Consider the following 18,599-nt stretch of genomic DNA (forward strand, 5'->3'; position numbering starts at 1 on the left):
AGTTTCTGAATGCACCTGAACGTTACTCGATGCATACATTTGCTTACTTATTTAAATATCACATGCAGTGTTTTGTTGGAACTGTGATTAGACCATTGGATAGTATAATTGTTAAAAATTCAACTTTTGTGAGAATTAAGTGAAAATTGGCTGCATTTCTAAACTGCTATAGTAGGTACATTTTATACAGCTTCACTTATCAATGCAATCTGTTTATAATGAGGACCAAATTAATCCGAATAGTTGCACAAATGAACAAGAGTTCTTACTTTTGGGTCTATAAAGAGTCATCAAACAGGCAGTGGTCAATTCACTAACATACGGGAAGTAATAATCCATTGAAATAAACTCAACAAGCTTGAATTTGAGGAGGAAAACCAAAAGTCAAAAAGTCTTGAAAAAAAATTGTCACAGAAACCAGTTTTGTCAACATTTTTGCCTACCATTACACTAATCAAATCCTGCCTTCATGTCATGATCCCTGCTGTTAAAACAATAATAAGTGCATCCCTCGACACTGGCTCTGTTACAGTTACTTAAAAGACTGCTTTTATAACCTCAGTGTTAATAAATTTAAAAAAAATGTGTAGAATTTAAGGTGGCCCGGCATTACGAGTTTTTTTGTAGGCTTCGGGGATTCTAGTGTTAAATTGTAATAAGCTGATGGTACCCTTTCGGTCTGGTTTCAGAGCACAGTACCACTGTGAAACTGCTCTGGGTCGAGTACAAATGATTTGCTTGTGGCAGCAGACTCCTTATACACTAATTGTGTTAGATCAGAGGGGAGCATTTGATATTGTCAATCATAATATTGTATTATCTTGAATGGAGAACATCCTGAGTATCTTTGGCACTATGATCTGGTGGATTATGTCTCAGCCATACCACCTATAATTCAGAACTGGTCATCCACCTGAAGCTAAGCTTGTTTGGGCCCAGCCAGTACTTAAAGGGTGAGAGCGGCAGGGGGTGCTTACCCTGTGGTCTGCGTGGATCCCAATGCCCCAGTGCAGTTACAGGGACACTAGACTATAAATATGGCGCCATCCATCAAATAAGACATAAAACTGATGTCCTGCCTCTGTGTGGTCATTAAAGATCTCCGGGCATCTTTTGAAAAGAGTAGGGATTATCCTGATGTACTGGCTAAATTGCCCATCATGGCCTTGTCATTCTCGCCCCCTAATCATCACCTGTCTGAGATTGACTAAGTCTCTCACCCATCACCACCTAATAGCTAATGTGAGGTGTGCATTCCAACACAATAATGACTGTTGTTGCTGTCGCCATCATTAAAGTTGGATGCTACACATTGGTGGTTGTTGAAGTGGTTCCAGTCTGTCAAAGCAATATGAGTAGTCAGAAAAGCACTATATAAATTTAATTAGTTATTACTATTACTTGTTTTTGTTATTATTATCTAATTGATAGACATGAGTTTGTTAGTCTTGGCAACAGCAAATCAGGAATCTCGGATTCAAGAGTGAAGCTGAAGCTGAGCAAAATTATATTGTGTAATTTAAAGGAGAAGAAAAGCAGGCAGTAAGAATTATACAGAAAATATGTTTGTTAGGTATTGATATGCTAACTTTGAAGGCTTCATGGGTTTCCCTGTTTAAGTGAAGTTGTAGTGATCTATCACGTTCCCTGTGGTAAGATATTAAAACATTAAAAATAATTTTCCAGAGTCTTTTGATTCCTGTCCCTTCATTTTTCTTTTTTCAAATCGGGAATGAAAAGCTGCTGCATTTCTGTTGAATGTTTATCTTTAAATACAGTAGTGTGACATCTTTGATTCCAGCGCATTTGTCTGTGTGACAAGATAGGAAGTAATTGATTTTTTTATTTCAAGGAAACATGACAAACATACAATACACACTTTCAACATCGACAGCACATTATGTTGAGTTCCGTACAGTGAAAACTGCACAAGTGGCAACCTTATGTGGAATACAAATTATGATATGTCTTCAGATCACACTTGGTGACCTGCTGCAATGCGAAATGAGTTTAGTTAGACAAAGGTATGAGTTGTAAAACTTGGAAGGAGATGGAGACATGGGACTAAGCACCAGCCTTAAAGGTGACACATCTCTGACAAACTGCTTGTATATTATCCATTTTAACAATGGAAATGTTGAGTATGGAATAGCATATGGTACTTGAAGTTTTCTGTATGTTTAGAATTATGACTAATTATTAACAAAGTAGATTAATCTTAGTAGCCTGTCTATATACAAGAAACAGTAGATCAGAGATTACTGTACAAAATGTTTAGTTATTTGACTATTGTGAGCTATTTATTGATTTCAAAACTATTGAAACCACTGTGCTTTGTGAGTTGTCATCATAAAATAAAGTTTTTAAAGTTTAATTTCCTCAAGCGTAGTTGAGGCACAGATTCAGATTTTATACCAATAGAATTACTTCATGTAAGTCATGTCTGTGTATTATACTGTGTTATTCAGATAGAAAAGATCATACGCAGTAAAACATCATAGACAGTGTGAGAAAGTTCTGCTTTTACTTATAATGCTACTTTACAATATCTTTCAGTTAAGCTGTGCCATTAAAATGTCATTGTAGATAATGATTAGTGATATTTGCTGAGCATTGTACGGGAGAGTTTGTGAAGTGTTACAAGGTGGTCAGATAAGCAAGTAAGAATTTCACTGTACATCCTACACGTGACAATACATCTGGACTTGGAACTTGAGCCTATTTGTCTGTCTTTACTGGCTAAATTTCTATAATTCTGTTATGTTGTATGAATGTGACGTACATCGTTTATACACTGTAATACAAAATCATTCTCAATATTGCATAACTGTATAACAGAATCATTCTAAGTATTACGAAATCTTAATTTTTAGATCAATCAATCAATCAATCAACATTTATTTATATAGCACATTTTCATACAAACAAAATGTAGCTCAAAGTGCTTTACAAAATGAAGAATAGAAAAATAGAAGACACAATAAAAAATAAACATAAGTCAAATTAAATTAAATTAACATAGAATAAGTAAGGTCCTATGGCCAGGGTGGACAGAAAAAACAAAAAAAAACCCTCCAAATGCTGGAGAAAAAAAATAAAATCTGTAGGGGTTCCAGACCACGAGACCGCCTAGTCCCCTCTGGGCAATCTACCTAACATAAGTCAAACAGTCCTCTTTGTATTTAGGGTTTTCATGGAAGGACCTGGGGCCTCATGTATAACGCCGTGCGTAGAACTCGCACTATAATATGGCATAAGCACAAAAGCCGAAATATGCTTACGCACAGAAAAATCCAGATGCAGGAATCTGTGCGTACTCCAACTTCCACGTTCTTCTGCTACATAAATCCTGGTCAGCGTGAAAACTAACGCTCGTGCACGCGCATTATGTAACGCCCCAAATCCTCCCAGAATTACGCCTATTTGAATATGCAAATCAATATAAATCGCCCTTAAGCGCAGCCTTCTGTGAAAAAACAATGGGAAAAGCACGGGGGGAACATAAGAATTTCAGCGAATACCAAGTGGAGGCAAAGGAAAAACATACTATTTGTTCAAATAAGCCGTGGTATAATCAACAAAAGGAAGTTGATCGAGTGGCATAGCGTGTTGGAGAAACATGAAAGCTCACATCCACAAAATCGCACAGTGCCGGAAATAAAAAAGAAGTCACATATCAAAGTCGCCGTGGAAAGCCGAGTTGTAAGCCCACTGTCTGAGTGTCATATGAAAGCTTATTAGGATACAGAGAAAAAAGGCACACGGTGGGGAAGAAGCACGAAATGTCCACTTCAATCTCGACATCTCCACTTTAATCACGTATTTATTTTGTCATTAAAGTAGAACATCATACAATTCATCCTAAAATCGTTTAATTAACCAGTTTCTAAAATCACATCGTAATTAAAGTAGCACGTTAAATGCTTTGTTTTGTATTTGATTTTCTACTCGTATGTGATCTATGTGTGTGAATCACTACTTGCTTCTTAAACCGGCTCTCTTCCTCCAACTGGACACAGAGTCCATTACATTTGTGATATTACAGCTCTCTGAATATTAAAATACTGAGATGTATAGGTGATGTCATTTTCATGATGATAGGAGTTAAAGCACGTTATTAAACATGTTTCACTTCGATGAAATAATTTATTGCAGCAGTACTCAGGGGCGGCTCTAAGCTTGTGGTGGCACTAGGCAGAGAAAGAATCGGTGGCTCCTTAGCCGCCAATGTCATGCACGGTGGATGGCCACGTATGTTGCAGACACTAGCCGCCTCGTGCTCATGACACAAGCATTTAACTTTTGCCGAAATTTGTCGCTGCGTTTTTAGCTGTGTTGTTATTTTATCTTTGTTTTATATTCAATATATATTGGCGTAGCCGTCACTGCAGTTAGTGCTTTTCTTTCCCCAAGTAACCGATCGCCATACAATCAGCTCTGTAATAGACGTTAAGCCATCTGTAAGCTTAGCGCCGATTCTTCAAAGCGTTTAAAGAACATTGAAATATCTTCGTAGTACATTATTCTATCCTTAACGACACTCCCAGTGAAGAATATAGATTATTTAAATGAAGTTAAAGTTTTATCTGTTTAATTTAACAAACATATTTTGCTGCATTTCACCTTAAAAATGATATCATCATCATATGTAAATACGCGCTTTATAAAGTGGTTCAGGTTGTGCGATATTATAACTATAGTGCAAGTTTACAGTGGGGTGATTGTACTTCTAAGTACAAACAGTTCTACAAGGAGCACTTGATTGGCTGCATTTAAAGTTCTTGGGATTAAACTGTTTTGAACCGAGGTCCGTACAGGAAAGGCTTTGAAACGTTTTGCCTTGGCAGAGACAGCGTGTGCTTAATGCCGTATACCGATAATTCTCTTTCCGATCAGCTGCTGCTGTGATTCACACTCAGATACAGTGATATAAATACTCCGAGTGGTGCAGTGAGAGAAATATGGAAAAAGATGATCCGCTGTGGCAATTCCTAACGGGAGGAGCTGAAAGAAGAAGAAGAAGGAGAAGTGAGAGTAACAACGCTAAAGCAGTTATGGTATTTGGAATACTATGGCTATTCCCTGGACCATTATATTGTTACAAGTTAATTACAATCGGATGCATTACACTAATAAACAATATGCGGTTAGTTTCGGTGTATTTATAAAGCCGCGTCAGGAAAATAATGAGTAACCACACAGGAACAGTAGCACTGCTTTGACGCTGGATGCCGCCAGTCTGCAAAACCGAGCGGAGAACTTGCATACGACAAGGCATGAGGTACCGTGGAAAAGTGCATGGCTTTACGCCAAGTGTAGGTTTTATACATCGCGATTTGAACGTGGAATAGTTCTTACGTAACATTTCTGTGCGTACGCACCGTTTATACATGAGGCCCCTGATGATGATGGTCACGTAGACTTCTGGCTTTCAGTCCATCAATGTTGGTGCATCATGATGCTTTGAGTAGGTGGTGGTGGCGCAGGCCGCCACCACAAAGAAACCGGAAAAAGAAACAGAAGAGAGAGTTGGGGTCAGTATGGATTTTAGAGCCACCATGAATAGTTATTATGATGAAATGAACATACAGAGTATCAGTATTAAGTTAAAGTGAAGTAATGAGAAGGCCATGTTAAAGTAATGTGTTTTCAGCAGTGTTTTAAAGTGCTCTACTGTATCAGCCTGGCGAATTCCTATTGGCAGGCTATTCCAGATTTTAGGTGCATAGCAGCAGAAGGTCGCCTCACCACTTCTTTTAAGTTTAGCTTTTGGAATTATAAGAAGACACTCATTTCACGATCTAAGGTTAAGATTTGGAATATAACGTGTCAGGCATTCCGATATATAAGATGGAGTGATATTATTTAAGGCTTTATAAACCATAAGCAGTATTTTAAAGTCAATCCTGAATGACACAGGTAACCAGTGTAGTGACATCAAAACTGGAGAAATGTGTTCTTATTTTCTTTTCCCAGTTAGGATTCTAGCAGCTGCATTCTGCACTTGTTGCAATCGATTTATGTCTTTTTTGGGTAGTCCTGAGAGGAGTGCGTTACAGTAATTAGTCGACTGAAAACAAAAGCGTGAATTAATTTCTCAGCATCTTTCAATGATATAAGAGGTCTAACTTTAGCTATGTTTCTTAAGTGAAAAAATGCTGTCCTAGTGGTCTGATGAATATGCGATTTAAAATTCAGATTACAGTCAACAGTTACCCCTAAATTTTTTACTTCTGTCTTAACTTTTAATCCTAATGCATCAAGTTTATTTCTGATAACCTCATTGAATCCATTATTGCCAATTACTAAAATTTCAGTTTTCTCTTTATTTAGTTTGAGAAAATTACTATTCATCATTCAGATAAAGAAGTGCATTTGTATAGTTGCTTACCAAGCCCACTTTAATTCCAATTTTAGTATCAATCGGATCAGCGCAAGTGCCTCTTAAAAGAACCCACACTGAACGTGGTGCTAGTCATTCACAGAGCTTATAGATAAATATAACCACACACTCTTACTCATGAGGGCGCAGTCTTACATGGCAGTTAACCTGGCACTCACATCTTTGGAATGGAGGTTAGAAAACAGGGAAAACTGCAGGGTTTATTTTATAAGATATTCTTTTGTAAATTTTAAAATATATTAATGCTGATTACTGCTTGTCATAAAAAGGACAAACTAAAATAGTGAAAGCCCTAAATTCACATTTTTCTGAATTGATCATATATATATATAAAAAAATGATAATCTCCCAGAAGCTACTTACTTAGTGATGTGGAAATTATAGTTGGAAAAAGTGCTGCATTGATTAAAACGGTTAAAATCAAACAATTCATCAGGACTAGATAGCATTTATTCTAGAGCACATAAAGAGTTTAATAAGTATGTTTATAAACCCTTGACATTTGGGAAATCCCAAAGAACTGGAAGTTCTCAAATGTTATCTCATTACAGAAAAAGGTGATTGGGCTAATAATCCACATAACTGCATACCAGTAAGCTTAATATGCATAATGAGCTCATTAATGGAAGCAAGTATTAAGGAAGCAAGCACAACATGTCAAGCACTGGTGGTATTAGTGAATACTTGGCATGAGTTTAGACCTGGGAGATTATGTTTCAATAATATTCTCAAGTTCTATGAAGAAGCAACAAAACCATACAATCGAAGAGGTGTATATATTATTAGTTATCTTGACTTTTGATAAGTTCCTACATAAGAGGCTACTGATTTAAAGTAAGAGAACATGGAATTCAGGTGGCAATGTGTGGATGGTTGCAGAATTGGCTAAAGCACCAGAAGCAAAGGGTTATGTCACAAGGACCTTTCTTCTGAATTAGTTGATGTTGATGTGAATGGGACTATTTAAAAATGTTAAAGTACATCTCTATGAGGATAGCCTTGGAATCATCATTATCTTCATTCAAGCAGTGTTCAGAAGAAGGTGATCGAGAAGGCTATTTAATAGGATGTTAAGTTCTGTATCACAATGTGTGGTGTGCAAGTCATGGAAGGTTATAACCCCATGCCACCCGAGAGCATTTTTCTTTATTTTCTGCCTAAGGGAATAACACCATAATAAAGCCTTATTATGCAAATGTGATAGAAATTGTTTTTGTGTTGAATTTAAGCATTCCTTTACTCAAAAACATATGCCAAAATAGCAAAAATAACATAGGCGGACACTGATTTTTTTTTTTCTTTTTTCAAATTTATGTTATAAAATACAGTATATTTCAGGTTCATGCAAAACCAGGTCAGTTTTTTCACCTCTGCGGTGTTCCCAGACATGTCAACTGTTCCTGTGATAACACAAAGAAATAAATAGTGACAGCATTTGGCACAATGGGCACCCCTCCCACCTCAAAATCCTTTCCAGGCAGGTATGCCCAAAAAATAAATATAGCATTTATACAAAATAGTATAAAATATTTATATAAAATGTAAATAATTTCTCTCATATATACACACGCACACACACATATTTATCACATATTCACACACGTACACACACCCCCTAAACAAAAAAAAAAAAATAAAGCTACTATTTGTGTTTATTTTTGTTATCTTTGGCACTATCCTTTGTTTCAAACGTGAACATGTTATATATTGTTGGATACGTCTCGTTCTCAATTATGAAATGGTATAAAGCTTTTGATGGCACAACCCACTGAGCTAGCCATCCAACCAGAACCGCCAGATCATTATTGCCATCATGTCATACCCACCTTCGCTTTAATGGTCAATTTCTCATTAGTGGTTCCTCATATTGTGATGAGCTTGGTTTAGTTTTATTCAGCAGGGACGGCCGTAAATTTTGATATATAATATATCTATATTCGCTGCTTCTTTTTGAAGTTGTATTTGACAACACACAAATGTCGCACTTGAACTTTCCAGCTCACCAAGACATTCTGCAAAGACAGGGCAAACATGGCCATATTTGGTGTCGTTAGAAAAGTCATAGTCTCAGTTATCCAATGGTATGAGTTTTGAGGTGGTATACCCCACTCAGCAAGAGCAGCCCCCCCAGAATCACCTGATGGTTCAATCCCATAACAGTGGCTGTGTTTATGGATTATGTCGTCTTTCTCGAGACTTCTTCTTCAGACATGCAAGTGTATAGGCACGTTTTGCTCAGGACAACCTGCTGTAAGTGTTGATATGTTACTTGTATATTTTTGCAACAATCCACACGTGACCTGTTACATTTTCTCCAGTTTTTTGGCACGCATTTGCAGTTTGCTCGAGACCTTTTCCTTGATGTATAGTGATGCCCCGATTACGTTCCTAGAGCACGCGCGAATTGTGAAAAAATGCAAATTTTGGATGTGGTCAAACAAATGCCTATTTTTATAGTTTAAACCCTAAATATGCCCCCAAAACCCTTTAATTTCATTTCTTAATACATTACCCTAAAAAAAAAAAAGAATGTAAAGGTAAACCCATATATTGTATAGTCCTGTACTGCAATGTCTCCCGCAGTGCTAGAATGTAAAATACAGATGTTACCCCTATATATACTGTAATTCATGCAGGAGTGTTTTCTTTGGTATGCGCTGTCGTTTTCTTTGGTATAAGTAGGGTAAATACAGTAATAATTTAATTTAATAAAAATACAGTAAAATGTACAGGTACTCACCAATAATGAATGATATTGATTGAAGGTGATGATGAATTAGCTGTGCAGTACGATGAAGGTATGTAATGAAGATAATGAATGCACAGCAAAGCAGGGGATTTATAGCTCCTCAGATGGCACCTCTTCTTCAGGCACTTGAGCGGCATCTTAGGGCTTTAAGAAGGACAAAATGAAAAACACAAGAACACTCAGCGAAACACTTGAGTTTGTAGCATGTGGTAAACTGTTATGATGTGGGAATGCTGGGCTGCATCTGCGGGAGATATGTCACAGGGCAGCAGCCAATCAGCAGCAAGGAGAAATGAATAACGCTCTCGGATTGGCTACTTTTAAACCTCCCGCCTCTGAGTACAGGGGTATTTCACCATCCTATGCCGCATTTTCCTCTACGGTTTCTTTGTGTTATTTCTACAGTACAGTATTGCCATTAAAAAGCCATAAAAAAATTACGGAGGATATTTGCGGTTTCCGAGAACAATTATTAGTTAGGTTCTAAGGAAATGTCTGCAAACGACTGAGGCCGCGAACTCTGAACCGCGACTTTGCGGGGGTCGACGGTATAAAACTTGGGTATTGCTTGTACAGAAAAATTACTAGACTGTTTTTTTTTTTTGATGACATTGTATGACGCAGCACACTTATGATTTCATGCCAGACTGAAAGTCAACTGAACATACTGCAACAGTGTGTAGTAGACCCCTGTGGCTTTCAAATGAGGTATTGTTTGTGTCCATGTTTGGCGTAGTTTGTCCGTATGATACATGGTGAAAGGTGTTTTAAAGCATTTTTTGAACCTTTGTCAACCCAGTACTGGGCCGCTTAGGATTTAAGAAGCTCTGCAGCATACTTGTGAGGTCTCTCCTGGAGTCGTGTGCACAGTTTTGGTCTGCATGTTACAAAAAAATACATAGCAGTGCTAGAGACGGTCCGGAGAAGGGGAGCCAGGCTAATTCTGGGAATGCAAAGTTTAAGCCACGAGGAAAGAGTGGAAATATTTGAGTTTTCAGCAAATGGAAACTATAAGGTAACATTTTTGAATTATTTGAAATTATTAATTAAATTGTTATAGTAGATCCTAATTTGGAAAATACTCAAGAATGAATTTCATACAAACATTTTTTTTTTTTTTTACCTTTTACCCCACACAGATAGAACTCTAGGCACATGGAATAAATGAACAAGTAGTGTGGCAGACTTTCAGGATCTTTATAACTCAATTTGATGTTATTTTTAAGTAATTAGTGTTAGTAAGCTCTGTTAGAGGTAAAGTCTTGTCAAATTACTCTCCTGTTCTAATTACATTAGAATTACATTACATTAGTTTCAATGGTAGTTGAACTATACTCGCACATTTATTATTATTTTATCTCCCCACAAGATGTCAGTGTTTTATTGCCACCATTGCTAAAAGCATTTGTTTTTACAGATGTCATCATGATAGTCTTTCAGTGAATGCTATTTTTCAACAAGTACTAATTATGAGTAATGATCATACAGTAGTTTTTCTCTGTGTGAGTCATCCAACAATAATGGTGTCTGCCTACAAATTAACCTGAGACATACACAGACACTTTCTAAATTCTAAACCTCTGTATAGATAAGCTTTGTCACTATTTGTGAGTGAGTTGGTGTGTTGTAGTGGCTAAACCCTTAAAACTTTAAATCAGAAGGCTGCAGCAGGGTTAAAACCACACATAGGACAATCACTTAATGTGTGAGTATGTGCCTTGAATGTGAGAAATACACATAATTAATTGAAATGTTTCCTAATCTCTGCAGTTGCCTCAGGTAAAGGTGTCTGCCAAGTATACCGCAGTAAAAGTAAAAAAAGACTTAACTGGATCTGAGCAATTCTGTTGGAGGCTGTAACTCTCTCTGCTATGGTTTTCATTTGAAAATGAAGTTTACTGAGATGAGCAGTTTACAACATAATTAGAGTGATCATCCTAAACTTGAACAGCAGCTCATCAGCATGTTGCGTTCTCAGTAGTAACTACAGCCAGAAATCATTTATTGTTCTTGAGTAGAATGGTAAGGTAGGGCTTTTCATTCATGTGGACAGCTGGCTGCCAGGTGTCTGTTCTTGAACAGCTGTACTCGTATCAAAACCGTTTATATTTCATTAAATGAAATGGCGTGGCCGTTGGTTTTGTCAGCCACTATATGTTTGTTGCTTTAGTTATATACTGCATGTTATCTATAAATTAGGTGAAAAAAGATTTCTCAGAAACATTACATTTTTCTTTTCTCAGATACCACATGTACCTGTAGTATTCTAAATTAAATTACAATAAAATCAAATTAAGTTGTCTGAAAATTTAACACACTTTATTTACCATAATTTTTATTAGTCTGAAAATTGATCCAATATAAGTTATTGAGGATGTGTGCATTAATGTAGTGTATTGCCTTTGGGATAGGCTGGGCCCCCTGTGAAATGAAAGAATGTGTGAAAACATTTGATATTTATTTACCAATATGTTTAATTTAATTATGAAGAGATGTCTAGCAGTTTATTTTCTCACTTTTATATTGTGCAAGATGCCCAGATCTTAAAAATAAATTCTAAGTATGTTGGTTTATAATCCATATGATATTCTTCAGCAAGGGATTGCTTTTCTAAGTAATTATGGTGAATTGTGTAAGTACAGTTAAAATAAGTTCTATCAAAAGTAGATATAAAGTAAAGGCTATACCTTATAATAGTAACAGAAAATAAAATCACATCTGATTAGCTCCACCTTGGGGCTTCAGCTGATAACAACAGGCTTATTATCCATCTAATAACAGAAATAAAAATAAAAATTGGTAGCTTGAGTATATAATTCTTTGGATTTATTTACATTCTGGTAAGGTGAATAATTAACAATAGAAAGCAATTAAAACACACAGTTTCAAACAGTAAAAAATAAAATTAAACTAGCATTTCAACAAATGAATATAAAATGGAAGAGCCAAAAAAAGGCTACCCATATGCTAACCTAAAGCATTGACTCTTCAACTGTTTCTTAAATGTACCAGTTGTATCAGCAGCCTGTAAAACATAAGGAAGGCTCTTCCACCATTTTGGTGCAACAGACTGAAAAGCCCAATCCCCACAAGTCTGATTAGATGACCTAAGTGGGCAACTGGTAGTATAATGGTGTAAAAAATTTGAAATATATTATGGTGTCTGACCATGCAGAGCTCTATAGGTGATTCTGAAAATTTTAAAATGAATTCTAAATTCCACCAGAAAGCAATAAAACAAAGATAAAATCGGAGTAACGTGAGAACACTTACTGGAGCTGTTTAACAATGTATCAACAGCATTCGGAATAGGCTGGAGATGCAGCAGCAATGTCTTGTTTAATCTTGTAAATAAAGAATTACAATAATAAGACATGAAAAGATAAAAGCCTGCAGTAATGTCTCCATTTCAGATACAATTGTTCTTAGCTTTGATATAATTCTCAGATGGTAAAAATGAGAGCGAGATAAGAACCTAACATGAGCATCAAGGTTTTAAGACTTGTCAAACATAACACCCAGGTTCCGGACACAAGATTTAAAATTGGGTGAAATAGCCGATAACCTGAGACTGATGTCTGCATGCAGATTTAATGGGGCAATAATTTAAACCTCAGTTTTTTTTAGAATTGAGTTGTAAAAAAATTAACAGCCATTTATTAATTTCATTCAGGCATTCGACCAGGGCAGATAATTTGGTGTTGTGGTTTAAAAAAGCATGAAAGTTGAATGTCGTCAGTATAAATGTGTTATGAGATATCTTTAAAAGAACTTAAAATTCAAACTAAAGGAAGAATGTACAAAGAAATTAACACTGGCCCAAAAACAGATCTGTGCGGCACTCCACACGACAGGGATGCTGGGCCTGACAGGTACTCGCTCACGCTGAGAAACTCATTTCTGCCAAATAAGAAGTAAACCGGTCTAAGGCAGCTCCAGTGATATCCGCACAACGCTTTAACCTATTAATTAGGAGTGTATGGTCTACAGTATCGAATGCTGCACTAAGATCCAAAAGTACAAGGATGGAACACTCCTCTGCATTAGCAGCCATCAGAAGTTCATTAGCCACCTTAAGAAGTGCTGTTTCTGTGGAATGTTGTTTCCTAAAGGCAGACTGAAATGGATCTAAAACTTGATATTTATTAAGCAACACAGTTGGCTGTTGTTCAACTACCTTTTCTAAAATGTTAGCTCGGTATGGGAGTTTGGAGCTAGGTCTCAGGTTCTTAAAATAATCGTCTATTACATTTTTCTTAACATGTGATATTCCACTAATAGAACCTGTAATTTTCTTTGGAGAACACAGAGTATTCCTTCATTTGCTCCAGCTGTAGTAGGCTCAGCTGTCTCTTCATTACAGAGAAGTAATACGAGTTTTATATTCTCCAATTGCTTAGACACGTGCAACATTTCTAAAATGGTAAAGCTATTTACATTTCTGTACTGGTAGCCAACATGTCAGGCACTGCAAATGTGTTCCAGTGTTTTTTTTTTTGGTTTTTTTTTTTGTTATAAGTTCTGATATTTATTTAGAAAATGTCCTCTTCTACCTCTTCTTTGCAATTTAGCATTAAGGTTTGTGACCCTGTAATGTACATTACATTTTAACAATAAATATTCAATCATTGCAAATTAAATCCACATTCCTTAGAATCAATGTCTATTTTAAAGTAATTGTTGTATATACTTTAATAGAAAATAATTTTTTTAATAATTAAAATGTAACATATTTGATATGTTCTAATTCCAGAGAACTCTCACGGAAGTGGAATCCCAAACAAATTGCTGGACATTTACTTTTGAAAGGGTAAGATCTATTGGAGTACCAGATCTCTTTCTAACTTCTTAAAAAAAAAAAAAAAGTAATAAACAGTAATACTTGCAATATTATTTTGTGCATCATTTCAGTGTAATTGCATAAGAGCCATAATTAAGGCTGTTGCATGTATGTTGGCTTGAAATGTCATTACCAAATGCAGAGCACCTGCAACAGAAAAGCAATTTTAACTATGCAGTCATCTTTAAAACAGAAAATCTGCTAACTAGTGATGTTTTATATAGTCTTGCACAGACTGTATGCTTTTGATGGTGGTAATACTGTCTGTCCACTTGTTTTGTTCATTAACTTCCCAAATTAAGTACTTATATGTACTTATAAGTTATATCTATGTGATTGTGGGAAGCCAAAGCCCAGGTACAAGTAAGGAGTTAACATCTAAGGACATACACATTTATAACAAATAAAAAATCAGGTAACATTTTCCAGTCTTCTGGGATCCAGCTTTGGTTATATTGTACCCATTATAGCCTCATTTCCCTTTTTTATATAATAGGAGTGATCTACTTGATCTTCTGCTGTTGTAGCATATCTCCTTCAAGCTCCATGTGCATTCAGAGATGTCTCTCTGCATGCAGCTGTTGCAGAGCCCTGTTATTGGAGTATTTACTATCCTTTCTATTTGTTTCAGTGATGTTTTGACTTTCTTCTCTGACCTCTTACTAAATTTTTTTTTTGGCTTGTTGTATTATCCTCTGTAAACTCTGGAAATAATACAGTGTGTAATAATGCTAGGCAGCTGTTTCTGAGAAGCTTGAACCACCATGTCTGGCACCAGCAGTTGTACACAGTAATGTGTTGTATTTTGAAAGCTAGGGGGCACCAGGGAGCCCCAAATACACAAGCACAATCCAGGGTTCAACTCAAAGGAGCGTTTATTACAAATACCTTATATACACAAGCACAAAAGCAAGTTGTCTCTCCTCGTACTTTCCCTCTTTTCACTGCACTGCTCTCTCCCAATCAAGTGTTGCCTTCCTTCCTCTCAGCTCCGACTCACCTGGACATGCAGTGCAGTCCCTTTTATTAAGGACCTGGGAGTACTTCAGGTGCTAGGGCTCTGGTCCATTGTAAGTACTTCTGGGTCACAAGGATGTCCTGAATAATAGAGAATATACAGTGGTGTGAAAAACTATTTGCCCCCTTCCTGATTTCTTATTCTTTTGCATGTTTGTCACACAAAATGTTTCTGATCATCAAACACATTTAACCATTAGTCAAATATAACACAAGTAAGCACAAAATGCAGTTTTTATTATTTAGGGAGAAAAAAAATCCAAACCTACATGGCCCTGTGTGAATTTAAAAACTGCATTTTGTGTTTACTTGTGTTATATTTGACTAATGGTTAAATGTGTTTGATGATCAGAAACATTTTGTGTGACAAACATGCAAAAGAATAAGAAATCAGGAAGGGGGCAAATAGTTTTTCACACCACTGTATTTCCCTGCAGTGCCCTCTTGTGGCACCAACGGACCCCAGCAGGGCTGAGCTTCCAGACTACAATTCCCACCATTCCCTGCTGGTTTCCAGTCAGGCCCTGTTATCCAGAGCTGCTGCCATCTTGCGTCCAGAGGTATTAAACATACCCCAGAGACAGTGGTTTCCTGGTCTTTTCATTAAACCTGATCATGAAAGGTGCAAAAATATAACTGGTCCGGACACCTGTCCATCTGCCTAGGGCTTTCTGTCCAGGTAAGGAATCTTCTTCTGTCCTGGTTGGTGTGTCTGTCCATCCAGCTAAGAAGTCTTGTTTGGGTATGGTACTTTTCTCTCCCTTGGCCGGGATGCCTGTCTGTCCTCTTGGAGCCTCCCGTCTGAGGAAAAAACCATCCCATTTGGCCCTTACAGTATATGTGTGTGTGTGTGTGAGTGTGTATTTATTAAAAAAAAATAAGCATACAGAATACACTCAAAATAAAACAGTATGACAAATAAATAAATTCTGGCAAAATTCACTTTCCACAATTGCTACTGAAACAAACACACTTGCTACATCATATTTTCATTTTTTTAAACATCTTGACAATTCTCTGTTATATTCTATGACCACATTTTGGTAGTCCTTTGTATACTCTTTTATACATGAATGCCCTACGGCTAATATGGAGAGCATTAATTTCATGCTCGGTTTTGTACTCCTCAGTCATTCAGGAAAGCCATCCCTTATTTATTTCTTTCTATGGTAGACCAAGCTAACCCTACAGAGAAATGGACAGACACCTTGTTCAATTTTGGTTTTTGCAATCAATATCGGCCATTGTGTGTGTGACTATATGATGCATCTAATTTATTCTTTAACTTTAATTTATATCTCTAATAAATACAATTTTTAAGGTAATTTTAAAGGATGTAATCAAACTTGCATTACCAAAATTGCATATTGATGTGTAATATTGAAATACTGTCCGATAAAATAATGTTCTGTTAACATTGTAATGAGGAAAATTAGTTCACCATCTGCTTGGTTATTTCCCCAAAGTGTTGTTGGCAGAATTTATGATGAAATTTATTTAGTGCTCGGAGCACACATGGGAATTTATCTTGCAAATGCAAATTAGAGTAAACAGAGTAAGCTTTTAAACTCTATTTAGCTGAGACTGATTGATTTTATACTTGTGATCACCATCTAATATGTATTGATGTTTGTTTAATTTAGTTTTGATTGCTTCAGAAAATATAAGCCTTCACAAATTATTTCATTTTTTATAAGAAATGTAAACGATTCTGACAACAGTGAATGTATTTAGCTGGTAAATATAATTTGAGGAACCCATATGTTAGTGAACATTTCATACCGGACTAGCATTTACTGGATGAATATGTTCATTTTTAAAGGTTATGATCCATTACGGGCACTCCTTTATTTGGTAGTACTAGCCAATATAGACAAAAACAATATAAGAAGAAATAGTTCTTTTGGGGGTGGACAGGCTTTTTTGTGTCCTGTTAGTGGTAAGAATTTATAAACAAAATCGAAAAGAAAAACTAAAAAGGTGCTTGCTAGTGGTTTTGTACAGAAATGAATCTGAAAGTTTTCATTCTTGCCCAATTCTGATCTTGGAAACTACCAAATTCTTAATCAGTGACTTTTAGTGACCTTTTAATTACATTGTCCATTAAGTAGTTATCGTATTTGATTGTGTTTTTATTGTAAAAATTTAGAATATTATTTGCTCAAAAATGTGTTTCATTATTTAATAAAGTTAAGAAAGCTGTATGCTTTATAACCAACAGTGAATTTACTCAAAGAGATGAAATTGAAAATGATGCTCTCTTATTCTAACGCAAGTGTTTTGAAACAATTAGTTGATATGCAAGTAACAGTGAATTAGATCCTCTGTAGTAGAATGGATTATCATTTTCTTGTCTGTGAATGGCACGGTTGCGCCATGGCAAGCACTACCTACTGCCTCACACCTGCACTGCCTGCATGACATCCTCATGAGTGGTTATGTAAATATACAGGTTTTCGTCCCACATCCAGAGACATGAAGCTTAGACTATTTGTCTAGTGTGAGTGAGTTTACTTTGTGGTGGATTTATGCCCCATTCAGGATTGCTTCCTCTCTTGGGTCTTATGATGCCAAGATTGGCTTCAGACCACCCAACCATTCACTGGTTAGACAGTAATCAAAAGTGAATAGATTACTGGTCTACTATCTTTGCATTGTGCTGAAACACTTAGGAATTAAATGAAGTGGATAAGTAAAATAATACATAGACTTTTACCAATTGAAAATATGACAGTTTATCCCCATTTTTAATACTTCGTATCAATACTGCCATTTTCCAGGTTTACACAGGTTAGTCGTTTGCCCACAAATTTATTTTCCTCCACTCTCTATGGTCCCTATAATTATTTGTCGTTGGATTATTTTCAAAGGACAACGCCTCTAACCACATTTTCTATGACATTCCTCTTAGCCTCATTCCCACAACTTTCATCTTAACTTCTGTTTCTCCTACCAAGCCTCTACACCAAGTCTTTCAATTACATTTTCTCCGTGACACTCTATATATCCATCTTATCCTTATCATCTCCATTCTTTCAGACCTGGAAAATGTTCTACTTAATCGGCCATGTCTTACTCCCACAGAGCAAGCTTTCATCAACTTTGGCCTAATTCTGGAGAGACTTCTTTAGAAGTCAGAATGGGGAACAGCTCCCAAACCTTTTTCCCCGCACCTCTCACCTGTGTTACCATTGCTGTGCACACACCTTCATTTGCACTCACTACCTAAGCAGTGGCATTTCTTCACTCGAAGTAAGAAATAAACTTCTAACTTGCTCTTCGGGTTTGAGATTTTCACAGTCAAGGCTAGGCAGCAGATGCTAGTTAAGAGGTATGACACGTCCACTACTATTTGCTCCCTTAAAGGTAGCTACAGCAATCTGAAAAAATGCACATTGTTCACAAGACATTATGCAGCGTCAGACTTTTCACCCACTGCTGATGAGGGCTGTACTAAATTTGAAAAAGCCACCAAAGAAGACAACATATATGCTCCTCACACTTCATGGAACCGAAGCCAGCAGTATGACTCCTCTGTTTTAAAGAACCTCATAGTCCACCTCACACTGACCAGCAAACAACTTTCCACA

General features: G+C 36.5%; 1 protein-coding gene across 1 annotated transcript in view; it reads left to right on the plus strand.

Annotated features, from left to right (window-relative positions):
- slc25a46 (solute carrier family 25 member 46) overlaps nucleotides 1-18,599 on the plus strand; it is a 60,849-nt gene that overhangs the window by 22,721 nt on the left and 19,529 nt on the right. Inside the window, exon 6 of the mRNA XM_039759418.1 lies at nucleotides 13,906-13,962. Within this exon, the coding sequence (XP_039615352.1) occupies nucleotides 13,906-13,962 (57 nt within the window). The remainder of the gene's footprint in view (nucleotides 1-13,905; nucleotides 13,963-18,599) is intronic.

The sequence above is a fragment of the Polypterus senegalus genome, chromosome 7, assembly GCF_016835505.1.
Source record: "Polypterus senegalus isolate Bchr_013 chromosome 7, ASM1683550v1, whole genome shotgun sequence".
Lineage (NCBI taxonomy): Eukaryota > Metazoa > Chordata > Cladistia > Polypteriformes > Polypteridae > Polypterus > Polypterus senegalus.